Source organism: Phyllopteryx taeniolatus, chromosome 5, assembly GCF_024500385.1.
Source record: "Phyllopteryx taeniolatus isolate TA_2022b chromosome 5, UOR_Ptae_1.2, whole genome shotgun sequence".
Classification (NCBI taxonomy): Eukaryota; Metazoa; Chordata; class Actinopteri; order Syngnathiformes; family Syngnathidae; genus Phyllopteryx; species Phyllopteryx taeniolatus.
This window is the reverse complement of record NC_084506.1, coordinates 9,109,738-9,122,322: the sequence shown is the minus strand read 5'-3', so window position 1 is coordinate 9,122,322 and position 12,585 is coordinate 9,109,738. Positions and strand designations below refer to the sequence as shown.

The following is a 12,585-nucleotide window of genomic DNA, read 5'->3' as shown; positions in this document are numbered from 1 at the left end:
CATGACTCTTTTTTTTCACCAGTTCAATTTTCCTTATTTTTTTTGGTAATGGCTAAAACGGCGCCCAGTGACGCAGTCGCCCATCCCCCACTATATAAGAACTTGAGGGCCTTTGTACACTTCAGCGACTATCCGACACAATAACGATGAGCAGTTCGCTAGCTATGCCTACACCCCGAAAATGCATCCATCCAGATATCCTACTGCCGGGGTTGCTTTAGGCCTCGTTGTCGGCCTTGAGTGCGCATACATTGCGCAGAGTAAGCCAGAAGTGAGAGAAGGGAGGGGGGGGGGGGGGGGGGGGGGGGGGGAGTCTGACTTGACCCAGCGTGTGGACCGGTGCTTTGGGCTGGAGTGAGCACTAGTTTAGAGCACCTTGTCGTCGGCGGAGAGTGCGTGAACGTGGCTGCTTTAGAATGCCTCGTTGTAGGCCGTGACAAGTTAAGGTGGAAGAGCAAGGGAAAACTAAAAGTCTGACATGACAGCCAGCATGCGGACAGGGGTCTTCGGGCTGACGTGGCTTCTTGATAAGAGTGCCTCGTTGCTGTGGCAGAGAAAAGCCCGGCATATATTCCAGCCACAGAAGGCTTTAAGCAGATATAATTTCACGCCTTAATCCTGACGTCATGTGTAGGGAAAAGAAAACTGCTAAATTAAGTAGGATCCATTTTTCCAGGTTGGAGACATGCTATTTGATTGACAGTTGAGCTGTGAGAATTGCTTCATTTTTCAAAATTTTAAAGCTTCATTTCATATACTTGGCAATTGTTCTAATCATTCCAATTTGTAGGGTTTTTAAACAACTGTTCCCTGTGGTAGTCAAATGAAGAAGACATGTTTATTTTCACCTTACAGGAACTTTACGGTTCCACTGTATGCCTATAGTGCACACACAGTCTGTTGAAACGGTTTTGCGGGGGGTGTCAAGGAAGGCACCACAAGTCCCAGCAGGTTTCAGAGCAGGGACAAGGGTGTAGAGGTCAGGTCTTAAGTGTCTGCTTGAACATCTTTTAAGTATTTAGCACTGCACAGCATGGGAGCTGGGACATCTGTCGTGCCTTGCCGCTAGAAGGAGCAGTGATTAAAACACAGCACAAATCACCCACGGAACGCGACTCAAACAGAGCTTTGAATTCTCAGCAGCCATCATATTCTCCTCCATCACTCTCTCCTCGTTTATCATCCTGCGGCCAAGCAGAGCCAGAGTTCTAGTTGATAGGCTTAGGGAGCAACACCATTAAAAATCCCCGCCTGAGCAAGGTAGCGCGTCACACGTCACGAGCAGACGTTGGCATTAACAGATCAACGTCGGGAGATGTTAATCATTACTAAAGCTATAATGGGGAAAAAAATTGCATGGACTATTTTGTTGTTAATGGAGGATTTAGCGTTCATCAAAAGGACATTAGATGTTCAGTGTATAAAGCCACACAGATGTAAGCAGAGTGGATTTTTATTGATCGCTTGACCTACTTCCGTTGGCCCGTCAGTATTACTAATCACAAAGGCATTCTAGTTTTGCAGGGTGTCATGACACGGTCATTCAATAGTAGATTATTACACATCCACCACTAGTCATTAAGCCTGACTCACTCTGGATAACAAACAGGCTTGAGTCAAATCGTGTGCATATGTCATTAAGGCTTTGATAAGAGAGATGGACATTTTCTTAAATGTCCTTGATCAACATTGATTAGAATTGGTTAACTGTTTTTTGCAGGAATGTGCAAATCTTTCTTTGACTGCTCTGAACTCCTCTTTCAAGGCCACGCAGTAACGAGCAGAATAACCGCCTGGAGGACTTGCATAGTGAACGTCTACGTCGTTGCCGCTGAGCATCCAATAGTTCATATCATGTTGTCTTTCTTTCGACAAACAGGCTAAATCAACAGCGCTTCCTCAATTGCTTCAAGACACAACTAAGCAAATTCTTAATGATCAATCATTGTACCATGTCATTTTTTGAGATGAGTTTTAGTGACATATTCTTCAGACTTTTTAACTTAAGTGTTGTTCTCATTTCAAGCGAAGTCCCAGATTTCTATATGACGAGCTTCTTATCTGTGTCAACACCCGAGGCAGAGCAGAGCTAGTACTGAATGGTTTTTCTTCTTCTTCTTCTTCTTCTTGAACAACATTTCAAAGACCTCAATATGGCGATGGGTGCCAAAATAATCGGATCATATTGTGAACATCTGCAAAGAAGGCTACGGCAGATTTGAAGAAAAAGAAAAGTTGACACAAATACTTGATGTAAACAGAGGGAAGGGGGACACCGCAGACAAGCATTTGCCATTGAGAATCCGCTTCTGCTCGGTCAACCCCCCCAATCAGAAAATGACAACGCCTACACGTTACACCATTTTCATGTCTCCCAGTCACTCCGTGATCTTTGGAATCGCTCGCCATGGCACACCACTTTATTTCTCACATGACATTGGCGCATGGCGTTGAAGGACGAACCTCCGATGCACATTCATCCTCGCTGTTTATCTCGAGGGATTGGCGTGTCACATGTGCCTTGATGGGGCTTCGCGTTACTCGGATGGAGACGCCATCAGTGGGTCAAGCGATCATTGCTTTCCACGGATCAATGGCCAGTGTTGGTTGTTGACGAATGTAGCAAAATAAACACAATAAAAACAAACAAAACAAGAACCTTGGTCAGAAGGCTGGGCTAATTCGCTAACGTGGCTCGTGTGGCTAACGCTAAGCTAGACACGTTAGCCTGTGCCCTGCCTCACAACGGACAAAAGTGGGCGAATTCCTCCAAACGGCGAACCGTTACGCACTTCGAAATAACCGTCGCTTTAAAGGACGGAATCTATATCATGTCATAGACTTGCCACTTAGTGCAATTTTCGCAAGTACGGGACGGAATAAGAGCAGCAGCAAACGCACATTATTCCGGAGAAATACTACAAGTGACGTGAGCTAAAAATAGCAAGTTATCTCAACCGACGTCATGTAGCGAGGAAGCCTCCCCAAAAATGCAAACTTACTCTGTGGCGACCGGGTTTCGGTGTTCATGCGCTCGTTTGCAGGCTCCCGTCTCCGTTCGGCGTCATACCCACAAGGAGCGAGGAGAGTGGAGGGTTGCTACGCTGCGAGACTGGAGGACTGTTGTGTTCCGGAGAAGTTGCTCCGTCTCAACGTAGACAGAGCGGAGACGAGGGCTGTCGGAGACCACTGCGGCCGCAGCGGGGGAGCATTGGCGCCCCCTGCTGCACGAGCGGCGTACAACATATGTACAGCCCAGAACAAACCTCTTTAATGGACTCAATTATCGAATAATACTACATACAGACTGCAGTCGTGTTGCGCTCAAGACCACACTAAACCGAGACTTGCCCGAGACCAGACCAAGACTTTTGGGTGTCGAGACCAAATCAAAAGCAAGACCGACACAAGACCAGGACCATCAAATTCTATTTTTAAGCATGATAAGGTTGAACATATAAACAACATCTAAGCATCCATTTTCAGTTCCACTTGTCCGCACTAGGGTCGCGGGCGTGCTGGAGTCTATCCCAGCTTAACTCCGGGGCGAAAGGCCCTGAACTGGTCGGCGCCCAATCGCAGGGCACATAGAAACAAACAGCCATTTGCACTCACAATACAGGAAATTTAGAGTCTTCAATTAACCGACCACGCGTCTTTTGGGGATGTGGGAGGAAAGTGGAGTACCCGGAGAAAACCCACGCAGGCACGGGGAGAACATGCCAACTCCACACAGGCGAGGCCGGATTTGAACCCGCAAACTGCGGCAAATGTGCTAATCAGTCGCTCACCGTACAGCCCTCGTAATAAAGGGTGGGGGTGGAGGCAGTGTCCAGTCACAACACCTCAAAGGTTTCAGTCATTGCGAGGTGGTGGAGGGCCTATAGTAACACATGAACTGAAGGTATTTGTTGTTTTACCAAGTGCTTCTCCTAATTATCTCTTGAACGAAGTTGAAGAATGGTAGATCAGTGCTGGTCTCGACCGATCTCAACGGAAAAACGACAATGAAGGCTATTCCAGAATCCAGAGTCCGAGACAAGAGTGTTACAAGTGTTACAGCACGAGACTCTGTGAGGGGCCGTTAGCCTCATTATTCAGGATTAGCTCTCACACTTACTGCTCAAATGCTTTCACACACAAGCTACCGAAAGGCTCTCTTAAACACAACTCAAACGCTCTCATACACACGAGTGAAAGTCTTGCTGTCATAATCACTACTCAAACCCTCGCATACACACTACTCAAACCCGCTCATAAACGGCCTCTCAAACGGTCCCTCATACAAACACTTGTGTCTGAGTGTCACATTGATGGACAGCTAGCGAAATAAACATTTCTCTTTCTCTCTCTCTCTAGACAAAATGAACAAAAGATCGAATTTGCATCAATTATTTGTGCGGTGAACGTCAAAATGAACAAAAGAACGGATATGCATCGTTTATTTGTGTGTGAGCCCATGTGTTTGGACACTCATTCTCATTCTTTAAACCGGCACACGTAGATAGCGCCCTCTGGTGACATTCACATAACTCCAATTGTAATACCATTCATCCCCATTTTGCTTCTTTAAAAATCACAGTAATCATAAATTCGGGTCATTTACAGATTTGCATTGTACCAGCAAGCATCTCATAGCAAATAATACAATCGTACACTAAATTCTACACATTTTTTTCTGAGTATGCACTTCCTGATTTTCTTAAAGTGCTTTTGACAGCAACAGACTGGTAGGCTGACAATTTGAATAATGTTTTCAAAGAATGTACCGGTCTCATAAAAAAAAAAAAAAAAGATCTTTTCTAAGAGCAGAGACAAAAATCACAACAATGTTAATCCCATCGACACGAATGTTTGACATTATGCTCGGCAAGAAGAGACGTGAGAATGCACATGAAAGATGACATTTAAAAATAGCGTGACCTCATAAAACGATGAATGTTCCAAACTAGGCAAATAATACAGCCGATAAAAAAAAATGCCTCTTTACTTACAAATGAGTATAAGAGAAACATAAATGCATCCAGTGCATTAATCACATCACTGTATGAAAATACCCCAAAAAAAAAGCTATTAAACAAAAAACTTATCATTACACAGTTCAAAATAAAATAGGATGTGCAAAGCCATAATAAATCTGTTATATTATTCAGTTCTATTCTATTCTATTTTGAAATGTGGGTGTCACTTGAGTCCCATCTGCCGGTTTTAAGACTCATAGGGAAGGGACATCCATCCATTTTCCGTACCGCTTGTCCTCGCTAGTGTCGGCGGCGTTCTGGAGCTTATCCCAGCTGACTGGGTGAGAGGCGGGTTACACCCCGAACTGGTCGCCCAGCCCATCGCAGAGGCACAAGACCAACAGTTCAATTTAAGACAATTTCTTCTTTCCGCTTTACAAGTGTCAGAAATACCCATAAACCTGAGCAGTCATATACAGTATTAAGCCAGTATAATTACAGTAGACAGCTACACAATTCAAATATGTTATAGCAAATGACCTCACCAGTTTAATATTTGCTTAACAATTTACATGATTAAAAAAAAAATACAACATTTTTTTTATTTGGAGAACGAGAACAGTCCTAAACATATATGTGACAGGTGGCATTTTAGAAAAGCATTCCCTTTTCCTTTACATACTTTGAATACAAATGAAGTAGAAGACATGAGTGCTTCAGCTGGACTTATGTATTGTGGTATCCGTGTTTATAATAACCTTTTCTGGGTTCCACATTCTCATAAATGGAGAGCGCGGCAGTGTTTTGGTAGATTAGATCCACATTAGTTCCAGTTCTTGAGCGGATTATATCCATTGCACATTGGTTTAAAAAGACATACTGGTCCTGCACAGACATCAAATGCAGATGTTAACCACATCAAACAATTAGACAAAGAACGCTGAATGGAGGTGTGTCGTATATGCACCTCTGTCTGCACCATGAGCGGGCGGTGCACGCGGAGGTCATGGACGACGCCGTATACATCCACCACGTTTTCCCTTTCAATTTGGAAGATGAGACGATCTATGGCTATGAAGGTGCCAGTGCGGCCCACCCCGGCGCTGACAGGGAGAGAACCACAATGCCAGGTTAACATTTACATACAGTAGCACAGGAGGGGTACCATTGCATCACTGGCCTCCAAATTGCTACGTGCGCCTGACAGGAGCTGAATAAAATTGGGTCGGAAAAATCTTTCTTTAACCCGGGACCTCGGAACTGTGAGGCAGATGTGCGAACCAGTCGCTCGCTGTGCTGCCATGTCTTTCACCTGCGCAAAAAAATGTTTTCAAACATCGTTGTATCATAGAGAGTTCAAGGACAGTCCTATGAGGATGTACCGTACGTTCGTATGTTCAATGTGTAGCTGACATGGTGGAATCCCTTTTATTTCATAAATGCTGTGAAATTGCATTTAGATGTTCTCAATTGTCGGGCCGTCGGCAGTGAGTGTAGTGGCACATAGATGATTTCCATGCAGCTGCCCTGGACTCAAGTCCCACTCAATGTCCTATTGAATGGTCTTAGTTTGTCAGTGAATCCCCCCCAAACTACAAACATTTCAAAAGTGTCCCTGACTGTTTGTTCTGACAAACCTGCAGTGGACCACAGTGGGAGAGTTGGTGGAATATTGATCCATGTGCTCTCTGACCAGGTGTCTGAAGCTGATAAGGAGCTCGGTGGTTTCCGGTACGCCGTGGTCGGGCCAGGCTGTGAAGTGGAACTGGCGTACTGAACGAGTCTCTGCTGTTTTCACCTATTGGACACACAGCTACATGGATGAGCATCAACAAATATGACAATCCCAAGTTTTCACATAGTTTCAACACTTATTTCCTAGCGAGAAAGCACTTTGCCTTATACATGGTAGCGTCTGGACATTAACTCATTCACTGCCAGCCTTCCCAGTTAACATGGATATTTGACTTCTAAAGCCGTCAATGGCAGTGAATGTGTTAATTTGCAGTTAGTCGATCTTGAGTGGAGTCTTGCCCATTCACTAACACGATTGACTTCTCTGTATTACATAGATGAAATACTTTAAGCACTAAATGATGATAGTTGCTCAAATTGTAAGAATTTGACTTTTGGCCCGAAGGTTGGAAAGTATCTCACTTTGGAGTCTGTAGAAGCCCATAACGTAATAACAGCCTATAATGTAATAACGGCCCATAACATAATAAAAGTGCCTTTTTTAAACTGTAATAGGCCAATCATGTAATACAAGTCCTGAACCTATACCATAATAACGTTTTGCCAATAACGTTATTGGATGATTACTATATTATTGGCCTGATAAAAAAAAAAAATTGTAAATGAAATAACTGATTTAATATTAGGTTCTGGGGCCAGTCACTGATGGTGTTGTGGTACACTCGCCTGACTTTGGTGCAGGCAGCGTGGGTTCAGTTCCCACTCAGTGACGGTGTGAATGTGAGTGCGAATGGTTGTCCGTGTCTACACGTGCCCTGCGACTGACTGGCGACCAGTTCAGGGTGTAGTCCGCCTTTCGCCCCAAGTCAGCTGGGATTGACTAACCAGGATAAGCGGTGTTGAAAACGGATGGATGGACGGAGGTTATGGGCCCATTACATTATAAAATTGGCACATTTTAGGTGAATAACAATAACGAGCAAGTAACGTAAATGTCGATGGAAACGTTATTCCGGTACATGTTCAAGACTTTGATTAGGTTATAGGCCGTTATTACGTTATGGGCTTCTACAGGCGTCTCTCCTGCATTGGATTCAGCTTGTAGCATGTTCAATATTACATACTGTTGAAAAGTGAGATTTCAGGAAGACAAACGATCCCCTTACATTTTTAATCTCAAAGTCCCTAATGGTCCAGTCATCAAGTGCTATTTCAGAGGTTGTTGTTACACGGATGTATTCAAAGTGCTTGGTGCTTGAATGCCAGTACTGCTCACACTTGATCTGTAGAGACAAAGCAAAGACTGAGTTGTAAAATACATTTTTTTTAAAAATTATTTTCCAGTGACAAATGTGCATATTTGACAGTGTTGATTCAATAACATGTCTCTGTAGTTACATGCTTGTGGGATTTCGTGGCTTGCTATGCTCAGCCATTATGATGACGTTACCTTCCTGAACTGTCTTCTCATTTGCACCCAAATGCTTGACATGGATGTTTGCCACCACCCACCGGTCGCACAGCCTGGCTAACTACCTCTCCGTCCTGTCCTGTCCTGTGCTTCCCTTCCTGACAGGGCGTAGCACTGCCCTCCTAGTCCACATAATATAGAGAGAATCCAAATCCTATGTAATGTCAGAGGGAGTATATCAAACTCCCCTCTTGCGCAGCAAAACTGCAGCACAAAAAGACATCCAGATCCGCCACACTGCCTGACCAAGCAGGACAGGACAGGTTAAAAAAAAAAGAACACATTGACACATTAAGTTTTTTAAGCCACATTACATTTTGTAACGCGGTAGCATCACACAGTTACAGAGATCCCTGTGGTTGCGTGCACTGTATTTCCATAGGAATAACGTCAATCAGGAATGAGTCCCAGTGGCATTTCTCGCTGAAAAAAATGTAAACAAAAATGTTTCTTTTTGAAATGTCACAAATGCAATCCAATTTAAACTACATTTAGCAGTCTTTTTGTAGACAGAATTGCTCTGATTCTATTAATTTCTCCATAGGTCCGAGGGCGCAATCATTCTCAACGTGAAATCGGTCGCCGTTCTGTGATTGAAGGTGTGAATGTGAGTGTGACATGAACTGATGACCAATCAAGGGACGACCTTTCCGGTAACCCTGAACAGGATACGTCGTAGAAAATTGATGGATGGTAGTAAGAAAGAAAGAAAGAAAGAAAGAAAGCAAAACATAAGTTATAAGTTCTCTGCAGACTGCAGCGTCAGTAACGGTCAAATGTCTATACCACTGCGGTACGGTTTATTGCTTTATTTTAATATTATGCAATTGAATGTGCCATGGTGTGGCAGTATACAACTAAAAGAGAAGAGGCCACAAAATGGGAGCACCTTATTGGCAACGTATCCATAGAAATGTTCTTGTTCAGCATTATTTCAGACGCTTCCGTGTGTGGTCAGCGTGTACTCACTCTGCCCTGTTCATTGCAGCGTGTCAGCATGACCAAGGTGTGCACATTCTTTTCCCATATCATCCTCCAGAAATCCTTGACAGTGATGGGCAACGGACCCTGGGCTGCAATAAACTCCTTTTTGGAGTTGTGACCCTGCCAAATGACACGGCAGTCCATGCACAAACGTCAACACCGTTCATTCGGGTAACAATATGAATGGAGGGCTGAAGGCAAAGAGTGTAGAATGAGGAAGCAATGACTTAGGCACAGGGAGTCGGTACGCACCGGCATGTAGTTAGCATTGATGTAGTCGTCATATGGACTTCCATGAATGATAGAGAGTTTTACTCGAGAAGAATCATCTAGGAGGCATGAGAAGTGGTAGCATTAAACAAGGGAATGATGATGAGAGAACGAGTGTGTTGTTTCATGACTGCAACAGACCGTCGCACGAAACTTCATGAAGTACACCTCTACAATGTAACAACATCCCATATTAGAGCTGTAGCAAAATTCTTGGTTTTGCGATGATAACATTTCCCGGCATGCGGAGTATTAATTGAACACCATGTTGTTGCAGTGCGTCATACTGACATGCATTTGAATGCTTTGCGCGTGGAACATAAGATTCAGGTAACGAGAGCACCTCCCACGTCTATTAGCCAAAAGTACTTTGGACTGACATGAAGCACACGCTACTCACAGAGAGGAAAGAAAACACAGAATCAAACCAAGGACCTTCTTGTCGTGAAGCAACAAGGATGCCACTGATAAACATTAGATGAAATTATTATTTATATGACTTTGATTAGATTTTTTTTTTGTTACAACTCTTGGACTGGATCTCATTAGATTCTGCAGGTGTAGCTAGTTTGATGGTGTAGAGTATTTCTTTTTTTGTGGTCTAGGGCAGAGGCATGAACGGTTATACTGATTATATGGACGAGCACAAGGTATACTAGTTTATAGACAGTTTATAGAGTTGGATCCATTTAGGGGACTCACAGGGAAGCACATTGTTGTAGCGATTCTTGGCCTTGTTCTCTTGAATCAGGGCACTTGCTTTTGAGTGACATGTACCGACCAGCCTTAGTTCCTTCAAAGAATGTAAAACCCTTGTTAGTAATAGTGTGCCTATATTGAAGGGATTTCAATACATATATTATCAAGCTACACAGACAAGACAAATACCTATTTGTAACCATGGAAAAGTGAATTGGCTGACGTGGTTAAGATGTCGAGCGAATGTTTCACCTCAAACTCCTCGGCAAAGCCGCAATTGGAGTCCGCCTTCTGCTTCTTGTAGTAAGCTTCGTAGTCCTCAAGCCTCACCGCTGCGCTTCTGCTCAGATGACAAGACAAGACAGTAATCATGAGTACAAATGTCTTTTGCTGAACTTTGATGTCAAAGGTTCGTACTTTGTCTCTGCAACAAAGAAAGAAAGAAATCAAGTCCTATTGACTGAAAGTTATGGCAAAGCTGGAAATGAACATTTTTACCTCATGGAATGAATCTGGATGTCTGACGATTCTTTTTTGGATAACCTACAGCATACAGACAATGAGTTGAAAGCTGTGTCCTACACACACACACACACACGCGCGTTCGTGACTTGACATGACTTCATGATGGTGACAAACCTTTTCCAGTAGACAATGAAGCCAATGAGAATGATGAAGAGAATGATGAAAATCCCCAACGTTGCTCCAACAGCAACGCTGATAACAACTATGACATTGACGAAGATTATGAGTGGATGTTCAAGTCATGGAAAGTGAGCACATGATGAGACCGTTCCATATTGAAACTGCACGGTACCTGGGTTTTGTGGGAGTTTTATCGCTGGATAGACATTTGTGATTGATGCATGTGACCCCACCTGTATTCGGTGGTATTGCAGACTCATTCGAGTGAACAAAACAATGGCATACCTGCAGGACAAAACGACGACAACATGTAAAAGCAAAACAATGAATGATGTGAGCTGTGCTGCATAATGGTGCTATGTGGAAGTCATAGCCAGGGTCAATATGAAGGACTGCATGTGATTAGATTCTGTGTTTTGACGTTGCAACTCAAGCAGTTATCATCGCTTTTGGGGAATTTCTATACAGAACCCAAGTCTACGTATACATTGTGTGCAGGACCGTCAACATTTCTGTATATTCATGGTCAGAATCCAAAACCTGTCAGGATTTGCGGATTTGCGGATTTGCGGATTTGCGGATTTGACCTTGACGCAGAATACTGCGTTTTTAGTTTTCTCCAAAGAAAAGTACATTTTTCAGATTGGAGGTTTTGCGTTTCGGCCATCGACAAGCGACTGTAACATGCGCACTTTGAACATTAACACTGTGCTTAAATATAGGAAGACAAATAAAGGGTACTTGAACAATGACTCAATTAAAATGTATTACGTATAAGGTAACAAACAAAATGACTTCAATGTTTAAAAACCAACAGCTGTAAGTTACTTAAATTGAAAAAAGAGTGCTGTAGTTGAAAAGTACAAATGTTTGTAAAAAAACTGAACAAAAAGTACTGCACATGGAAACTAAAAGTACTGTACTGAATTTCAAATAAGTCCAGTTGCATCTAATGAAGTGGACCACTAGAAAGAGTGTGCGCCCCGCGAGTGGCACGTGCGCCGCACTTTGAGAATCACCGATCTGCAGGCTTTATTGCTCTCTAATTCATTTTTGAGCAGAAGCCACTATTTGTAAACATAAAGTAAGTGTAATTACAGGTCTACAGCAAATGTTCTGTCTTTACATAGTTTATTTTTATGTATTTATTTGTAAATACTACTTTGGTTACCTTATTTAGATATGTGATAAGAGAGCAATATTCAGAACACATCTTGGTATGGTGCACAGAAGGTCTTCACCACTACAACAGCTATCGCTATAACAAGAATGCAAAAAGGCTGAATTCATCTTTGTAAAGGTATATTTGATTATTTTGCTCTCGTATTACAAATGCCGTTATGAAAGTCTTACTGGTATCGTCGATTGCCACGAAGGGCTCCGTTGGTGTAGTCCTCCCATTGCGAACCATCTCCAATGTCTACGGACAACATGTTCTCGTCACTGCGCGATTGAACATTTCTCTCCTTGACTGTTGCCAGGTATACCGGAGTCTGTTTGTCGAGCCACTGTTGATGTGTTTTCCCCAAGTAGGCGCTCATATTAGCCATGCCAGATTCTAAAGGCACATGCATAGGAGACGGATTATTACTGCAAATTAATCGTCATTTCGAGTGAGGATGATGAAATTACCTTTGATATTGTCTGTTAGCAGCACACCAAAATGAGTGATCGGCCCACTGGTCTCCACCATCAGGCTGGTGTTGATCTGAATGGTGAATCTGTTGTATACTTTTTCTTTCACACTAGCCAGGGACTCATAGTTTACTGGAATGGGTGGGTCTGCCAAAACATGATGGGAAAATATTGATTTTCTCTTATGTTTTATGAAAACAAAGCTCAACATTAAGACATGCGCAA

General features: G+C 43.1%; 2 protein-coding genes across 14 annotated transcripts in view; both read right to left on the bottom strand.

The window, feature by feature from the left end:
* The window catches only part of osbpl5 (oxysterol binding protein-like 5), a 69,545-nt gene extending 66,342 nt beyond the window's left edge, over nt 1–3,203 (bottom strand). For 5 of the 11 annotated variants that reach the window (XR_009788419.1, XR_009788421.1, XR_009788422.1 and 2 more), the window contains exon 1: nt 3,003–3,203. The gene's annotated coding sequence lies outside the window, so the exon portion shown is untranslated. The remainder of the gene's footprint in view (nt 1–3,002) is intronic. The other 6 variants (XM_061772501.1, XM_061772503.1, XM_061772507.1 and 3 more) reach the window with 2 other exon arrangements.
* Nucleotides 3,204–4,425: 1,222 nt separating this feature from the next.
* Nucleotides 4,426–12,585, bottom strand: part of ptprja (protein tyrosine phosphatase receptor type Ja) — a 31,278-nt gene continuing 23,118 nt past the window's right edge. Inside the window, exons 18-30 of one of the 3 annotated variants that reach the window (XM_061772632.1) lie at nt 12,358–12,507; nt 12,079–12,283; nt 10,898–11,010; nt 10,720–10,807; nt 10,579–10,623; nt 10,333–10,420; nt 10,084–10,174; nt 9,364–9,440; nt 9,097–9,231; nt 7,823–7,939; nt 6,599–6,759; nt 5,929–6,064; nt 4,426–5,846 (exon numbers count right to left, since the gene is read on the bottom strand). In XM_061772632.1, coding sequence (XP_061628616.1) covers nt 5,688–5,846; nt 5,929–6,064; nt 6,599–6,759; nt 7,823–7,939; nt 9,097–9,231; nt 9,364–9,440; nt 10,084–10,174; nt 10,333–10,420; nt 10,579–10,623; nt 10,720–10,807; nt 10,898–11,010; nt 12,079–12,283; nt 12,358–12,507 — 1,565 coding nt within the window. In that variant the 3' untranslated portion in view covers nt 4,426–5,687. Of the gene's footprint in view, nt 5,847–5,928; nt 6,274–6,598; nt 6,760–7,822; nt 7,940–9,096; nt 9,232–9,363; nt 9,441–10,083; nt 10,175–10,332; nt 10,421–10,578; nt 10,624–10,719; nt 10,808–10,897; nt 11,011–12,078; nt 12,284–12,357; nt 12,508–12,585 lie in introns of those variants that run through there. The other 2 variants (XM_061772633.1, XR_009788443.1) reach the window with 2 other exon arrangements.